This window comes from Vespula pensylvanica, chromosome 24 (assembly GCF_014466175.1).
Source record: "Vespula pensylvanica isolate Volc-1 chromosome 24, ASM1446617v1, whole genome shotgun sequence".
Lineage (NCBI taxonomy): Eukaryota > Metazoa > Arthropoda > Insecta > Hymenoptera > Vespidae > Vespula > Vespula pensylvanica.
Genome location: NC_057708.1, coordinates 2,628,469 through 2,642,745, shown reverse-complemented (window position 1 = coordinate 2,642,745; position 14,277 = coordinate 2,628,469). Strand labels below are relative to the sequence as shown.

At 26.0% G+C, this 14,277-nt stretch overlaps 3 protein-coding genes across 4 annotated transcripts; 2 read left to right on the top strand and 1 right to left on the bottom strand.

Moving 5' to 3' along the window:
• Positions 1-48: 48 nt before the first annotated feature.
• On the bottom strand, positions 49-9,406 carry LOC122636892 (transmembrane protein 131). The gene is made up of 23 exons (XM_043828553.1): positions 9,214-9,406; positions 8,486-8,550; positions 8,356-8,384; positions 8,020-8,103; positions 7,760-7,883; positions 7,585-7,698; positions 7,334-7,456; positions 7,032-7,195; positions 6,764-6,950; positions 6,543-6,651; positions 6,176-6,435; positions 5,682-6,098; positions 5,392-5,580; positions 5,090-5,318; positions 4,613-4,997; positions 4,313-4,528; positions 4,042-4,181; positions 2,585-3,825; positions 2,152-2,479; positions 1,636-2,066; positions 1,284-1,491; positions 1,011-1,195; positions 49-879 (listed from the first exon to the last, which is right to left on the bottom strand). The coding sequence occupies exons 1-23, from the start codon at positions 9,305-9,307 to the stop codon at positions 790-792; spliced, it is 5,412 nt and encodes a 1,803-aa protein (XP_043684488.1). The 5' UTR covers positions 9,308-9,406; the 3' UTR covers positions 49-789.
• A 215-nt stretch (positions 9,407-9,621) lies between these two features.
• On the top strand, positions 9,622-10,900 carry LOC122636895 (multiple RNA-binding domain-containing protein 1-like). Its single transcript, XM_043828557.1, has 4 exons — positions 9,622-10,032; positions 10,127-10,275; positions 10,368-10,536; positions 10,615-10,900. The coding sequence occupies exons 1-4, from the start codon at positions 10,014-10,016 to the stop codon at positions 10,818-10,820; spliced, it is 543 nt and encodes a 180-aa protein (XP_043684492.1). The 5' UTR covers positions 9,622-10,013; the 3' UTR covers positions 10,821-10,900.
• A 243-nt stretch (positions 10,901-11,143) lies between these two features.
• On the top strand, positions 11,144-13,951 carry LOC122636955. 2 transcript variants are annotated; one of them, XM_043828670.1, is made up of 6 exons: positions 11,144-11,489; positions 11,589-11,719; positions 11,812-12,610; positions 12,697-13,328; positions 13,442-13,562; positions 13,677-13,951. In XM_043828670.1, the coding sequence occupies exons 2-6, from the start codon at positions 11,590-11,592 to the stop codon at positions 13,894-13,896; spliced, it is 1,902 nt and encodes a 633-aa protein (XP_043684605.1). In that variant the 5' UTR covers positions 11,144-11,489; position 11,589; the 3' UTR covers positions 13,897-13,951. The 2 variants fall into 2 exon arrangements, with proteins under 2 accessions (XP_043684605.1, XP_043684606.1); XM_043828671.1 differs by lacking the exon at positions 11,144-11,489 and having other exon boundaries at positions 11,590-11,719; positions 11,812-11,821; positions 11,902-12,610.
• Positions 13,952-14,277: the final 326 nt, after the last annotated feature.

The following is a 14,277-nucleotide window of genomic DNA, read 5'->3' as shown; positions in this document are numbered from 1 at the left end:
TGATAATCATGCACTCATGAGATTTGAATTAAACAGTAATTACCAGTCTTGAAGAGTAGGTACATATTTTTATTTTGCTTTGTATACATCACAACTTTGTAAAATGTCTTGAAAACTTACTACAGAAATTTCTACAAGTCAAGACTATAAAAATCACAGTTCTCACTCGTTTTTTAATAACTTAATTATCATTTGTGTAATACCAGAATTACAATATTCTCAGATATTATCGAGTACCGTGAATATTTTTACAATAAAAATATGAGCAATGAAAGAAAAAAAAAAAAAATAAAAAACAATGCAATTGAGAATCAAATTCATTGAAATTTGAATGATTATATAATTATATTTGCTACTGAAATTTATAAATCACATGTATGTGTGTATATGTTATGTATAAATGCTATTTCTTTATTAAAAGTATATTAACTTTATGACTGTATTGTGCATTTTTAGCTAGAATTAAATTAATGAAGAGCAAATACAAATACATTTGATACATGAAATTAAAGCATTGATGTATATTTTCAATACAATGTAATTATACAAGCTTATCAAAATTCGGTAACATGCATTTTAAAAACTAAAAAATTTAATGATATTATAAGAACAATAATTTTGTTCACAAAATTTCTGAAATTTAAGTATAACGTAATAGAATATCATTGAATAGTATTGATCTCAATTGCAAATATTTTTTTTTTAATGTAATATTACTTTCACTTTTCCACGAAAATTTTTAAACAAGCCAACAGTATCACAAGATAAATTAAAGTAACATTAAAATTATTAATCTTCATGCTTTTTTTTCCAAGACTCTGTTGATGATGGTGTCCAAATTGTATTGAGAGAACGAAATGGATCAAATCCTGTTCTATCCTAAAATAACAACTTTGCTATACTATGTATATCCTATTGTATATCTAATATTTGTTGTGACAATTTATTAAAAAAATTAAGTATTTTGTTTTTATATATCTCTTAATTTATCTGCTAGGTATTGTTGTTACCTGCACATCTGATTCTGATAATTGTAGTGGCACAGATAATGTGGCATGTGGTTGCACAGTTGCACCCCAAGGTGCAGCTGCCCATACACCACCAGTATTAACTCCCCATACGCCACTTCGTTCTTCTCCTACTGCTGCTCTAGTGTATAATGGTTCCCAATTAGTTTCTATATTCGCCCAATTATCTGTAGTAAAGTAATAACATATTATTTAAAAATACGTTTTTAACAAGATAACAAATTATAAGATATAATAAATGTTGACATTGTGTACCTCTTAAAGAATCTGTTAAATTTGTGCTATTTTCTGTAGAATTTGATAGGTTAAATTGAAAAGCACTTGCATTATCTGATAATAAATCTATCACAGATCTATTATCATTCCACAACTGACATCGTGTATCTTCCTCTGGACTTTCTAGTTCAACCAAAAGTTCATCTGTTTCTGGAAGATCGTCATATGGTACCAATTCTCTTTCAAACTGTAAAACAACATAACAAAGATACGTATTGTTATATTTTTATGAACGAGGAAAAATGAGGATATTTAGAAAGAAAACTTGAATAATTATTGATTTAGTTATGATATAAGTCATTAAATAAGATACTTCAAATATATGACGTACTGAAGACTCTATAAAGTTATTGATAAAATAACTATTTTGTGAAACATTAGTTTGTGCCGCGATATGATCCTGACAAATCAGTTTTGTCCTTCCAGTCGATGGTATACAAGAGGGCAAAACTTCTGGTATTACTTTATATTCTTTGGTAGATTCAATTGATTCTTGATTTGGCTGCTGTTTTATATATTCTGTATCTTTAGTATCATTAGTAAATACCAATGATAAATTATGTGTAACTGGTTGATTTTTATGCAAGTTTGATAAGTTAGAAAATGCAGGGATGCTTTCTTGATTACGAGCTACTACATCACTAAATTTGGCTCTATGTTCACCCCATCCTGATGGTGGTGGTGGTGGTGATATTGTAGATATTGTTCCTAAATTACGTGTTCCATCTTCCTTTGAATTTATATTTCCATTTAGAGAAGAAGCTGTAAATATATATAATATAACGTACGATGTACATGCGGGCGCGCGCGTGTATATTGTAAGTAAGTTAGCTAAATATTAACATACTTTTTGTATGGATTTTATCCGTTCCTCGCCGTTTTTGTGATACTTTTTCTTTTCGCGGTAGATTTTTACTTTGGCGCGGTAACTTATAAGACGATTCTACTGTACGTGATCCATGAATGTGATATTTTGAATTAGATCTAGTTGTATTTGTTTTCCATCTGTTTGGATTATTATGTCTTTCTTTATCATATTCGTCATCGTCGCAATCTCCTTCATAATTATCTTTATAATCGACACAGGGTACAGACGGGATTACTTGTGATTTATTTTTTTTATTTACTGGTTTCCTTTGTAATTTATCTGTTTTTATACAATTTTGATCATGTCCCTGCGAAATGTAATATATCATATATTCACGTAATGACATACCATATAGTATATAAAATTAAATAAACAAAAAATTAAACAAATTAGATCTAAACAAATTACTTACTTTACACAAAGATGATGTATCATCGTGTATTGAACTTTCTGTTGTTGTGGATGAAGTTTCTTCTTCAGAAAGTTGAACGTTCTTTTGTTGTGACGATATTTCAAGCTTCTTTAACATGTGATTACTATGGCCAGTACTATTTCCTCCAGTAATTTGTTTTCTCTTATTTTCAGATTTATTACTTTTAGTATTTAAATAAATTGTATCTCCCGGGCCTTCATTGTCACATGACTTTAATTCTTCTTTTACATTTCCTAGATTGTTTGATTTCGTTTTTCTATTTATAATGGGACTAGATTTTATTAAAGAATGCGTTCTATATTTTTTTTCTTGTACTGGTTGAATTTCGGTAAATGTATTTTCTATTAGACAATTATTATCAGATTGACTTTCTTGGATGTTTTGTTGTTTTTTATTATTTCTCTTTCTTGTGCCAAGTCCAATATTTCCAATATTGTTAGGACCATCAAGTGGATCTTCGCATGATTTGAAAGATAACAAATCTTTCGATTCTGTATCTAATTTAAAACGTTGTTCTTCTTCTGACGTCCAATCAGAAATTTTCAGACTCTTTTGCAAATCTTTATCTTTACACCGTTTTGTATTCATTAACATCCATTCTGATGTTATGTCTTCTTTTTTATTTATTTTATTTTTATCATCATTTGTAATTCTCTCTTTCAACGTATTTGTGATATCTGTCGATTGAACTGCTATGTATGACAAAAGCCTAAGATCAAGAGGTGGCTGAACTGAACTTTCTCGAGAAAAATTTGCTAAAGCACCTCTTAATATACGATCTGCCTCGAGAAAGGATACAGCAAGAACAGATATTAACAATATCGATGAAAGTATAACGGCCGCCCAATGTATAATATGTTCCCATGATGGTCTAATTAATATGGCTGCACAAGGTTCCAAAGAATGTGTAGGAAGTGTTGCTAATAAATTAAGTTTTATCATACTACTCTCATTTTCAGTTCCTAAACTTGTCAATATTAATAATTTTCTTTCAATTCGTGATAAAGTGAAGTCCGGTGTAAATGCTATTTCAATTTTTTTTGTAACATTTGGAAACAGTAAAAAAGAGGCACAATTAAGTACCTTAAATCCATACCCTTCACAATGTGAACCGCTTATATAGAAACCATAAATATGTATTGGTAATTCTCCAGTATTTCTTGCCGTGAAGGATCTTTTAACTGTTAGATTTGGAATCGAATTCCGTATTGATCGTTCACCTAGTAAAAATCAATACAATGCATTAATTGTTCTACATACATTTTCTAAAAAAAATGTTTGATAATATCCATTCATATATAGTATAAGTTAATACAAATATTCTAATTAATGATTGTGCGAATAAATTATAAAAGATTTTTTTTTCCCGTATATATTCAAAGATTTAACTCGTTTAATATTAAATCGATAAAATAAAAATAAGGGAACGTACATACGTTCACAATCTTTAAGGTGTTTGTCTCCGAGTTCAAATAGTAAAGGTGTGGTAGAACCTGGTTTACGATTTCCAAATCTAAATTGTGCACTTGCTCCGCGTCCCATTACACGTAACACTTCTAAGACGGTCATATTATTCCTAAAACATTTTAAGTTCATATTTAATGTTATAAATTATTAATATATAGTAATTATATATATATATATATATATATATATATATATATATATAATTAATAATTTTTAGCTAATACACGTATATTAATTTACCTAATGTATATAAGAGCAGATGAAAGTGATGCCGACATCGGTGAATATATTATTTTAATAGTTTTAGATTCCAAAGGATTTAAATAAAAAGGAAATGATTGCGAAGCCACTGTAACATCCCATTGCTTTTCAAATAATTCTCGTTCCTCCATATTGTCTTCGAGTTTAAATTCCTCTTGTACTGTAGGTAAACATTCTATACATATTGGTTTGAACCTATTTCAATAATATCATTATAAAGAATTTATGTTTATATGTCCATCTCTCAAGATTAAAGTAGATTTTTTGAATATTACATACTTGCTGGGTAAAGAATGAAATAGTCTTGATCCTTGAGGATAATTCCAATCCGTTACTAATTGGACTATTAAAGGATTTCTACTTGGATTATATAACTTTATTTTTTTATGTGATGTGTGTCCCACTTGTGTTAATGGAAACATTAAAATAGTTTTATTTTTATTTGCATTTCCAGAACTGGTTAATAAACTGGGCCAATGTGGTTTAATGTTAACATAAAATTTATAACCACGTACTTCATTAGTGTCTAAGCGCATTGTTACATTATCCCAAGAACCTCCTCCAGTAGAATTAATAAAACGCATATAGCGTGTAGTTAATAAATTTAGATCAGTATCACGCGTGTGAGAAGGAAGGCTCATTGTGTTTAACCATTGATTACCAGCTGGAAATCATACAATCAAAACATTAATATAAGATCGATATTCTTAAAAATATACGTATATAAGAATTATTTAAGAAAAATAATTGAGATACCATTTGTATCTAATAACAAGTCAAGGTAACATCGTTGTTTACAGTTGATAGATGGATTAATTTTTATAGATCCTACATGATTATCGCCTTTATATATTGTTGGTAATGTTGCTTCTTCTAAAGGTATATATTTTATTCTATCATCCTTATTAACTGAAACTATTTCAGTTACTTCCATTGGTCTTGTAAACGTAGAGTGTACTTTAAGTTGTTGTACACATATTGATCCCTAGAAACGAAAATGTTATAAATAGATATTAGAGTATTATATCAATTAACAATAATTTATACTCTTTACTTACAGGAAAACAATCTGTAAATATAAGTTTCTTTACAGAGATTTTTCCATGAGCAACTCGCATGAATACTGGTAAAATAAATCTTTCATACTTAGTTCTAACAAAGACATCGCCAACTATCGTATCTTCTTCTATCATAGGGGCTTTTACTATAATCTTGAAAATTGCTAAAAACCCAGGTTTTATAAATTGCTGTAATAATAATATTTATGTTATTTGTAATATCTCCAACACACAAATAATTTTGTATATTATACAACACACAAATAATTTTGTATATCTATAATACTTACATTGCCAGTATTACTACATACAGTTACATTTTTAAGCTCCGCATCCAATAAATCTGCAGGACCACTTTGACAGCCCATTAATTCCAATACTGCTCCAGGCATATTTACTCCCCAATCATGTAATTCTATATTAACTGGATTCTGATTTTCTAATGCAAAGATTGCCTCATTTTCAGTTCCACTGCTAACAGTACCAAAATTCATGGTACCTTTATCATCTTCTCTTTCTCCTGGAACAATTTTCCTTACTTTTCCATCATAACTGAGTAATGGTACTTTAGTTACAGATACATTTGAATGTATTAATATCGATGACTCCATCTCTACATCTTCATTTTTCTTTTCTTTGGTAAGTTGTAAAGAAAATATATTAACTTTTTGTTCTGGTTTTATTACTCTAGGAGTAAAATTTTTTACCTGAAAAATAAATTTTCTATGTAAAAGTTATACACAAATATTTATTTATGAAAGTAAATATTTGATTTTCTTCGTACCATGAAACGCGATTTAACATTAGGTGACATCGTAACATGTGTGATGGCTAATGGTAATTTAAATTTATTTACAACGCTAAAATTTTGAGCTTGGCTAGTTTGCAGAGAACAGTAATGAGTAATTGATGCATTTACTTCTAGTCCTCCTTGTAACACCTGTGCTATCCATGGTATGGCTAATTTTTGACTAGAACCACCAGGCCCTATTGCTTTAATCATCAATTTGCCCTTAAAGTGTTGTAATTCTAAACCAGCCTTCCCTGAAATATTCATAATCACATTAAAATAATCAAAAGAGTGAAGAATACCTAAAATATATGCATCACAATATTTATTATTAATATAATTAAGAAATTGTATTATTTACAATCATAAAATAGTGTCCCAATAGCGATTGGGATATCGGTATCCCCAGGAATAACAGTTGGCTTAAACTGGAGTCCTAATGCTTTCGATATGGGGGTGCTAATTATATTCTAAAAACAACGATAAGATATAAAAAATCTATTATATTATTCAATATAGATACGTTTATGTTAATATAATATGATTCAAAATATACAATATACAAATAGATAATAGATTTACCACAACTTTAACTGGTTTTTTAGCTGAATTTTTTAAAGCAATTATGTGATATGTGGGTGGTTGTAATGAACCTCCCATACCAAAATTTATTCTTCCCGAACTTCCACCCCAATGAAGACCAGCTCCACTCCTAACTTCTACTTCAACTGCTACAATTAATATCTCAGCAGTATTATTTACTTTAACTCTAAAATGTGTATAATAGTTATTAGTGCCATTTAGCATATTAGAAGAAATTGATAAAGGTGAAACTGACAAATTGACAAACCTAATATATGCGGTGTGATTTTTTTCTGTATAAGCATTAAAATGAAGTCTTATAACTGGTTTGGTTTGATAAGGTGGTATTTCCCATAATTCACGAGAACCCTCTGCTTCCCCTGATGGTAATTCCAATTGAAATTCTCCTCCACTACTATATATTTCTACTACCTTAAATTTGGAGTAATTAAATACATATCACAAAATAATTATTCTTGGAAAGTAATTTTTCTTATCAACTTATAAAAAAAAAACATCAATTAAATTATGTATTATGTTATAATAACAAAAAAACACAAAAATATTTACTTGCAATGACTCTGGATGTGGATTATGCATATATATAAGTGGAGTAAAAGATGCATTTAATGGTAACTTGACATCAATTACAGGTCTTAGTCGATATGGACTACTAATACTTATTCCTCTGACCTACATAAAAAATTAAATATGAGTAAAATATTTGAAAAAAAACGAAAGAAAGAAAGAAAGGAAGAGAAAAAGAAAAGAGAAAGAGAAAGAGAGAATAAAAAGAATCTACAATGGCGTTAATACATTACTTGATACTTTATTGTACCCTCTGATGTATGTATAAAGAGGTGAGTATCAATCTCACCTTCTTCTCTACCAAGAAAAATTACATTAAATGTGGTATTTCCAAGAGGAGATATTACCTAAATAAAATAAAAAGACATCATTTTAGATAAAGAAAACATAGAAAAGATCTAAACTTACTTTATCTTGGAAAAATGATGAATGAAAATGACGAGTATTTCCAGAAATTGATAATAAATGAATTGTCCTATTATGGTCTTTATTAATTAACATCACAGTTTCTTGATGGGGTATACCAAGTTGTCTATAAATTTATATAATTAATTATTTTTATGAATTGTTTCTTTAAATGAAACAATTTATAAGATAAACAACATAATAACAATAACAGCAGCAACAACAACAATAATAATAAAAAGAAAAAAGAAAAAAGTAAATACCTCTCTTTAAAATCCAAAACGTGGGGTTCAAAATAAATGTGGGACAATGTATCTTGTATTTTATCTTCATCCGATACAGAATCCCTTAAAAAACATCATTTGATGATTTAAAATAGTTAAGTAACAATTTCAATCAGAAATAGGAAAGATATAATTAAAAGAATTTTTTCTTTATTAAGCACGTATATATTCGATGACCTAACACATTTACAATATTCATGATATTTTATTATCTTCTAATCCATTTCATATATATAAAATGAGAAAAATTAATTATATATATTAGATACCTTTCCTACTTCCATTTACCATTATCTTAGTCAATGTCATGCTTACCCAACCCCATGTACTGTATTAGTAAAGTCCTAAAAAATATTATAATATATAACAATGAAATTTGATAAATAATATTATAAAATAATTATATCACATTATATATTAATTGTAAACTAATTAAAAGATTAACCTTATGCATAGGTAATGGTATATTATCCAAAAGATATTGAACATCATTGTCATCCTGAACGAAGGCTGTAAAAATAATAAGCAATAGTTAATAACTAAGATATATCTAGATAACAATGATTAAAGTTATAATATTGAAAGTCCAATAAAGACAATAAATGTAGTTAATCTTGATACAAATTATAGATTTATTTTATAAGAAAATAAAATATTTATAATAAAAGTACATTTTTTTTTTTTTTTTTTTTTTTTTTTTTCTATAACTTTTAATATATTTCTTAAGCTTATTGAGATCATTCTATCTGCACTTAATATATCATATAATGTATCATGCTGCATATAAATAATTAATACCAGAAGAAAGAAACTAAGGTTATATTATTTTTATTTTATTGTTACAAAGATATGAAAAAAATATTTGTTTTCATATATGTACTGCATGAGATGATAAACTTATGAAGAAGTTTGTATTAATCAATATATAAGATATTTACATACTAACATTAAATATAAATAAAAATGCAGTATGGCTGTTTGAATATTTTAGATCATCTGTAGAAACTTCAGGGTTTAAAAAAAAGAGATGGAATGAAACAGGATAATAATTTCAACGAAAATCGTGATATGTCAAAACATGTAATTAGCATTAAAAGTATAATTAACCGTTTGTATTAAAAGTTATAAAATTCTAAGATTGTTGATGTCAAAACAGGAGAGAAATAAGCTTACCATTATTATGCCCATGTAAGGAGGGCCGAATTTGCGACGTTGAATCCAAAAATGATAACAAGAATAAACAATAAAATACTTTTAACTCAATCATAATATTAGTCTTAACGTATTGTTTTGTTATTTTGCTTTAGCACAAATGAAAATGCGCTTTCGGCCATACTTCTATATTATCGAAGTTTACCGTGATATCGATTGTATCTTCGTTTTATTTGAAGTATGCAGTGTACCAGTAACCAATGAGTGTATTCAACGCTATCCTTCTATTATTTGTCCTGCATTTAATTGGTTCTAATTCAAAATTCGACCAATCAAATTTAACAGATGATTCAATCTTCAAATAATCTTTGCCATTTTATCTTTTATTTGATAGCTAACTTTTCTTTCTACTTTTACTTCATTAAACTGTTATGATAACTTTATGTAGTCTGATATTACAGTAAAGTTATAAAAATAATATATTTTCGTTGTGATCGTAAAATCTATGTAACGAAAGTTAGAGAAGAATAACATAAATTTGATTGATAGTATTTACTTGAATATTGAATTGAATTATATATTAAAACTACACAATATTTGCTGAATTGGTTACACAACGATGTTTAACTACTACATCAACTACGTATTTTAACTAGGCAATAGAGTTTTTATATCTTATATAGTTGATTTAAGAAAATAATAAATGATATTAAACTGAATTCTAATGATCTAATGGAAATATAAGAATTTGTTATAAATAAATATATAATTGGCATATTTTTAATAATCATTCTTTTTATCATTAATCAACACTTATAAAAATGGATAAAACTAAACAACGTATGAAAATTTAAAAATACTAGCAGTATTACTTTTGTATATTACATATCTCTTTGGAATTATTTATAAATATTGCATCTATTATATTTTTTAGGACAGAGTAATAATAAAAATGGATTGTCCTGGATTTATAGAAAGAAAGCAAAATTAAGACGGGCTAAAAATATAACACAAAATGAACATGCTGATACAAAATTAAATGATTCTGCGACAAGGATTGTTGTTCGCAATCTTCCATTTAAGGTATGAAATTATAATAATTTTATCTACATGATGATTTTTTATTTAATATAAATATAAATTATATTGACTTCATATGATTTTTATATTAATAGATAAAAGAAGAGGATATTAAGTGTTTGTATGAAAAATATGGAGAAATAAAAGAAATAATTCTTCCTTGCCAATCAAATCTATCACTTATCGGATATGCATTTATAGAATTTAAACGAATGCAAGATGCATCCAAAGCTATATTTAATACAAATAAAAAAGAATTCTTTGGTAATAGATAATGTTCTCTTGTTTTTTTTATTTTTATGTTCTTTTATCTTATATTTGAGATAATTTTTTATATTGCAGGTAGAATAATTACTAGTGGATGGGTTGTTGCAAACTCTAAACTTTATAAGAAGATGAAAAATATCTCTGAGATAAATAATAAAAATAAATCTTCTGTTCCCTCTTCCAAAAAACAAAATACAGATGTAGAAAAGGGATATAAATCATTAACTTTACAAGAGAATGATATTCCAAAACATAAAAAAAGAATTAATTGTCATATATGAATTGATACTATTATGTATTATTATCTTTTTGTTAAATCAAATGTAGTTCTACATTTAAATAATTATTATTTAAGAGAAATACATTAAAAAAAAATTTTTTTCATGGTACATTAATATATCATATATATCTTCATTATTGATAAAAACAATGATACATTTTGATATTAAATAAATAAGAAGCATTTTAATAATTTTAAAAGTGTATTAAGGCTATTTTCCATATTATACGTAATTTTTAAGAAACCTTTTACATGTGAATAGAATTTTAGACATTGTAGCCAATGTCTAAAATTAGTTTTAATATCAATCATACCAATATAACGAACTTGAATAAACTCATGTAAGATGGAGGTATAAACTTTAGTATGCGCGTGAAGTTTAAAAATTCTGATGTAATACTTTATTTTATCTCAAACGGTATAGTTAATTTTTTTTTTACGTATAATACAGTAAATATGAAAATATATAAATTTAATCGACAATAAATCTGAGACAATATTTGAATATTAGTTGATTATTAAATATAAATGTTTATATTTTCTAACCTCATGTTTGTTTCCTAATCAAATTGATTAAAGGTTATGGGAAATAATAGTAATAATAAAATAAATATAAGTTTATTTCGTATACTTATTAAAGCTATTAATTTAGAAAGAAAATAAAAACCAGGTAAAATCTACATCTCGAGTATAAAATCTACATCTCTCTGATATCTTATATAAAAATAGATATCAGTAATATTAAAACTTTCTTTTATATATTTGATAGCATGGATAGGGGTTTTAAACAAATATTATGGATGACATGGACTTTGCGAAATCGAACTTTATTCTTAAATTATACAATACGAAGTAGAATTACTCGAACTACTTTGCAGAATTATTGGAACTCTTCTAAAGGTAATTAATGATATCATAATACATTCTTATATATATTATTTCTTGATGTTTATTTTTTTAATGTAACTTTTCAACTTTCTTTGAATATTTAGATATTTATAGGTCAGTAAAACTAGAGCCAATAAAAAAAATAATACTAGAATCATATACACTTTCTTCAGTAAATGCTACACATATTTTAGATTGTATTAATAATCAATGTTCAGATATGGACTTGAAAGATATGTTGGATATATTAACAATACTAACTAAAATAGTCAATGAAGATGGAAAACAATTTAATTTAAGAAATCATAAAGGATTTAAAATTTTGTGTGAAAAATTACAAAAACAAATAAGAAATATGAACGTATCTGATGTTGTACAAGTAATAAAATTACTGAATTTTCTTGATATACCAGCCTCTACAATGTTAATGCAAAATCTCCTGCAAATTATAAGAAATTCTATAAATGAATTAGACATACATCAAATACATTTGTTGTTAATTATATTAAAAAAAATGGAAGATACCCCATTATCATCTGCTCTACTAATAGCATTACCTATACTAATTCCAAATATTTTATCAACAAAGCTTGATTATTTAAATTTGAAAGAATTGTCTTTAGCCTTGTTGTATATAAAATATGTAGAAAGAAGAGATTTAACTAATAAAATCTATAAAAGTATAGAATCATTACTGATGTATGATTCTAGAAATGTTTCAGTGTCTACTCTTAAATATATATTTATTTCTTTATGCACATTATCAAATAAAACAAAATTCGTAAGTGATCATTTCAAGACAATGGAAATAATACGTCAAGCTCTGTTTCAAAAAATAAATAAATTGACACCAACAGATATACTAGAATGTATAATTGAAATATGTAAAAATGTAATAGAAGGGTAAATACCAAATTTCAAAATTCATATTATAAAATACAAAAACTATTTTTGTTTAATAATATTTATATTAATATTTTGTTGTACAGGAGAATGATACCTTATAGTTATAATACTACTTTCATCAATGAATTATTGAATGTTGCAATAACTAAAAATATGGATCCCAAAATTTGTTTTGATATTGCAAACTTTTTGAATAATATATCTTATATTTATATACCATTCATAGAATTTATGATAAATGAACATGTAAAAGAAGATGTTATGAAGCAAATTCGTTCACATAACTTGAAAACAATTTTACGTACATTGTCTAATGCTGAATATCAGTCAGTACCTTGGTTTGTCCTAGAAAATAAATTTTTAGATGAAACATTTATAAAAAAATGCTCAATTCAAACACTACTCAAATATGCACTTGATTTAGCAGCATTAAATAGATATTATCCGAAAATGTTGTCAACAATTTTTACTAATATAGATAAAAAAATATTAATTTCGTTTACTGATCTAGATTTTAAAAGATTGTTGCTTTTGTATCAAAGTGTAAAAACATTATATCCAGATTATCTGGGTCCTTGGTTTGATAAAGATGAGTTTTATATGTATCATATATCTGAAAAAGTCAGTAACGAATTAAGAGAAACTCTAGAAAGAGCAATGGGAGGTCCTCAATATGTGTTAAGCTATTTGAAAACAAAAATAGGACATAATATTAGTAAGTATTATATTTTCTTTTGTAACTAAATGTTACAAAAAATAAATGAGTAGATATTAAATAAATAAAAGAAGAAATTAATTAATTAAATAATAACGTTTACATTATTTTAGATCATGCTATAATTATGAGAAAAGGCGGATTTCCCATTGCATTTAATACGTATAATTCTGATATTCTTGCAAAATATACTCATTATGTTGAAGAATTGCAGTGTACACAAGAAAATTTTGTGTAAGTATTTTTTATTAATATTTTCTATTTTTAATAAAATATTTGTGCATCCCTTTTTCTCTTGTTTTATCAAGAAAATTTTTGTTATATCTATCCAAATATTTACTTTTGCAGTATACTTATAGTTGAATTCCCTTCCGTTGCATATTCAATTAATACTCAAAAATTATTGGGTGTACGGAACTTACAAATAAAAACTATAGAAAAATGGACTGGACATAGATGTGTTTCAATAAATATGAAAGTTTGGTTTAATCTACCATCACATGAAAGAGTTACACATATTATGCAAAAAATAAAAGATAAATATCCTGAAATTATGGAAACAACGTAATAATAATAATGATTTCAAAAGCAAATTAAAAATGTTTTAATTAAAAATATAATTCATATGTCACAATTTGATTTTCCCTGACAATTAGTATTTCACATAATTATAGTAGATTATATAACAGAAAAAAAAAACGGATAATTATAAACTAAATATTTATTACAATTAATGTAAAAACTATTTTTTTAACTCTTAGTGAATTTTATAATTAAGATCTTATTTGTATATACGACGGTATTGTATTATGTTAGTATTGAAACAAAGAATTAATATATTGATACAAATGAAGGAAGTTTGGTAATTAGCATTAAATATATGATATATAAAGTTACTGCTAATAATATTTAAGATAAAACCTATATATCGATATATTGTTTAACATAT

Coding starts and splice junctions, on each gene's coding strand:
- LOC122636892 (XM_043828553.1), bottom strand. CDS start 9,307: ATGATTGAGTTAAAAGTATTTTATTGTTTATTCTTGTTATCATTTTTG. Junction 8,104..8,355: donor AATACAGTACATGGGGTTGG/GTAAGCATGACA, acceptor ATGTTTTTTAAG/GGATTCTGTATCGGATGAAG. Junction 7,196..7,333: donor CACATCCAGAGTCATTGCAA/GTAAATATTTTT, acceptor TCCAAATTTAAG/GTAGTAGAAATATATAGTAG.
- LOC122636895 (XM_043828557.1), top strand. Junction 10,276..10,367: donor TTCGCAATCTTCCATTTAAG/GTATGAAATTAT, acceptor TTATATTAATAG/ATAAAAGAAGAGGATATTAA. Junction 10,537..10,614: donor AAATAAAAAAGAATTCTTTG/GTAATAGATAAT, acceptor TTTATATTGCAG/GTAGAATAATTACTAGTGGA.
- LOC122636955 (XM_043828670.1), top strand. CDS start 11,590: ATGGATAGGGGTTTTAAACAAATATTATGGATGACATGGACTTTGCGA. Junction 12,611..12,696: donor TGTAAAAATGTAATAGAAGG/GTAAATACCAAA, acceptor TTTGTTGTACAG/GAGAATGATACCTTATAGTT. Junction 13,563..13,676: donor TGTACACAAGAAAATTTTGT/GTAAGTATTTTT, acceptor TTACTTTTGCAG/TATACTTATAGTTGAATTCC.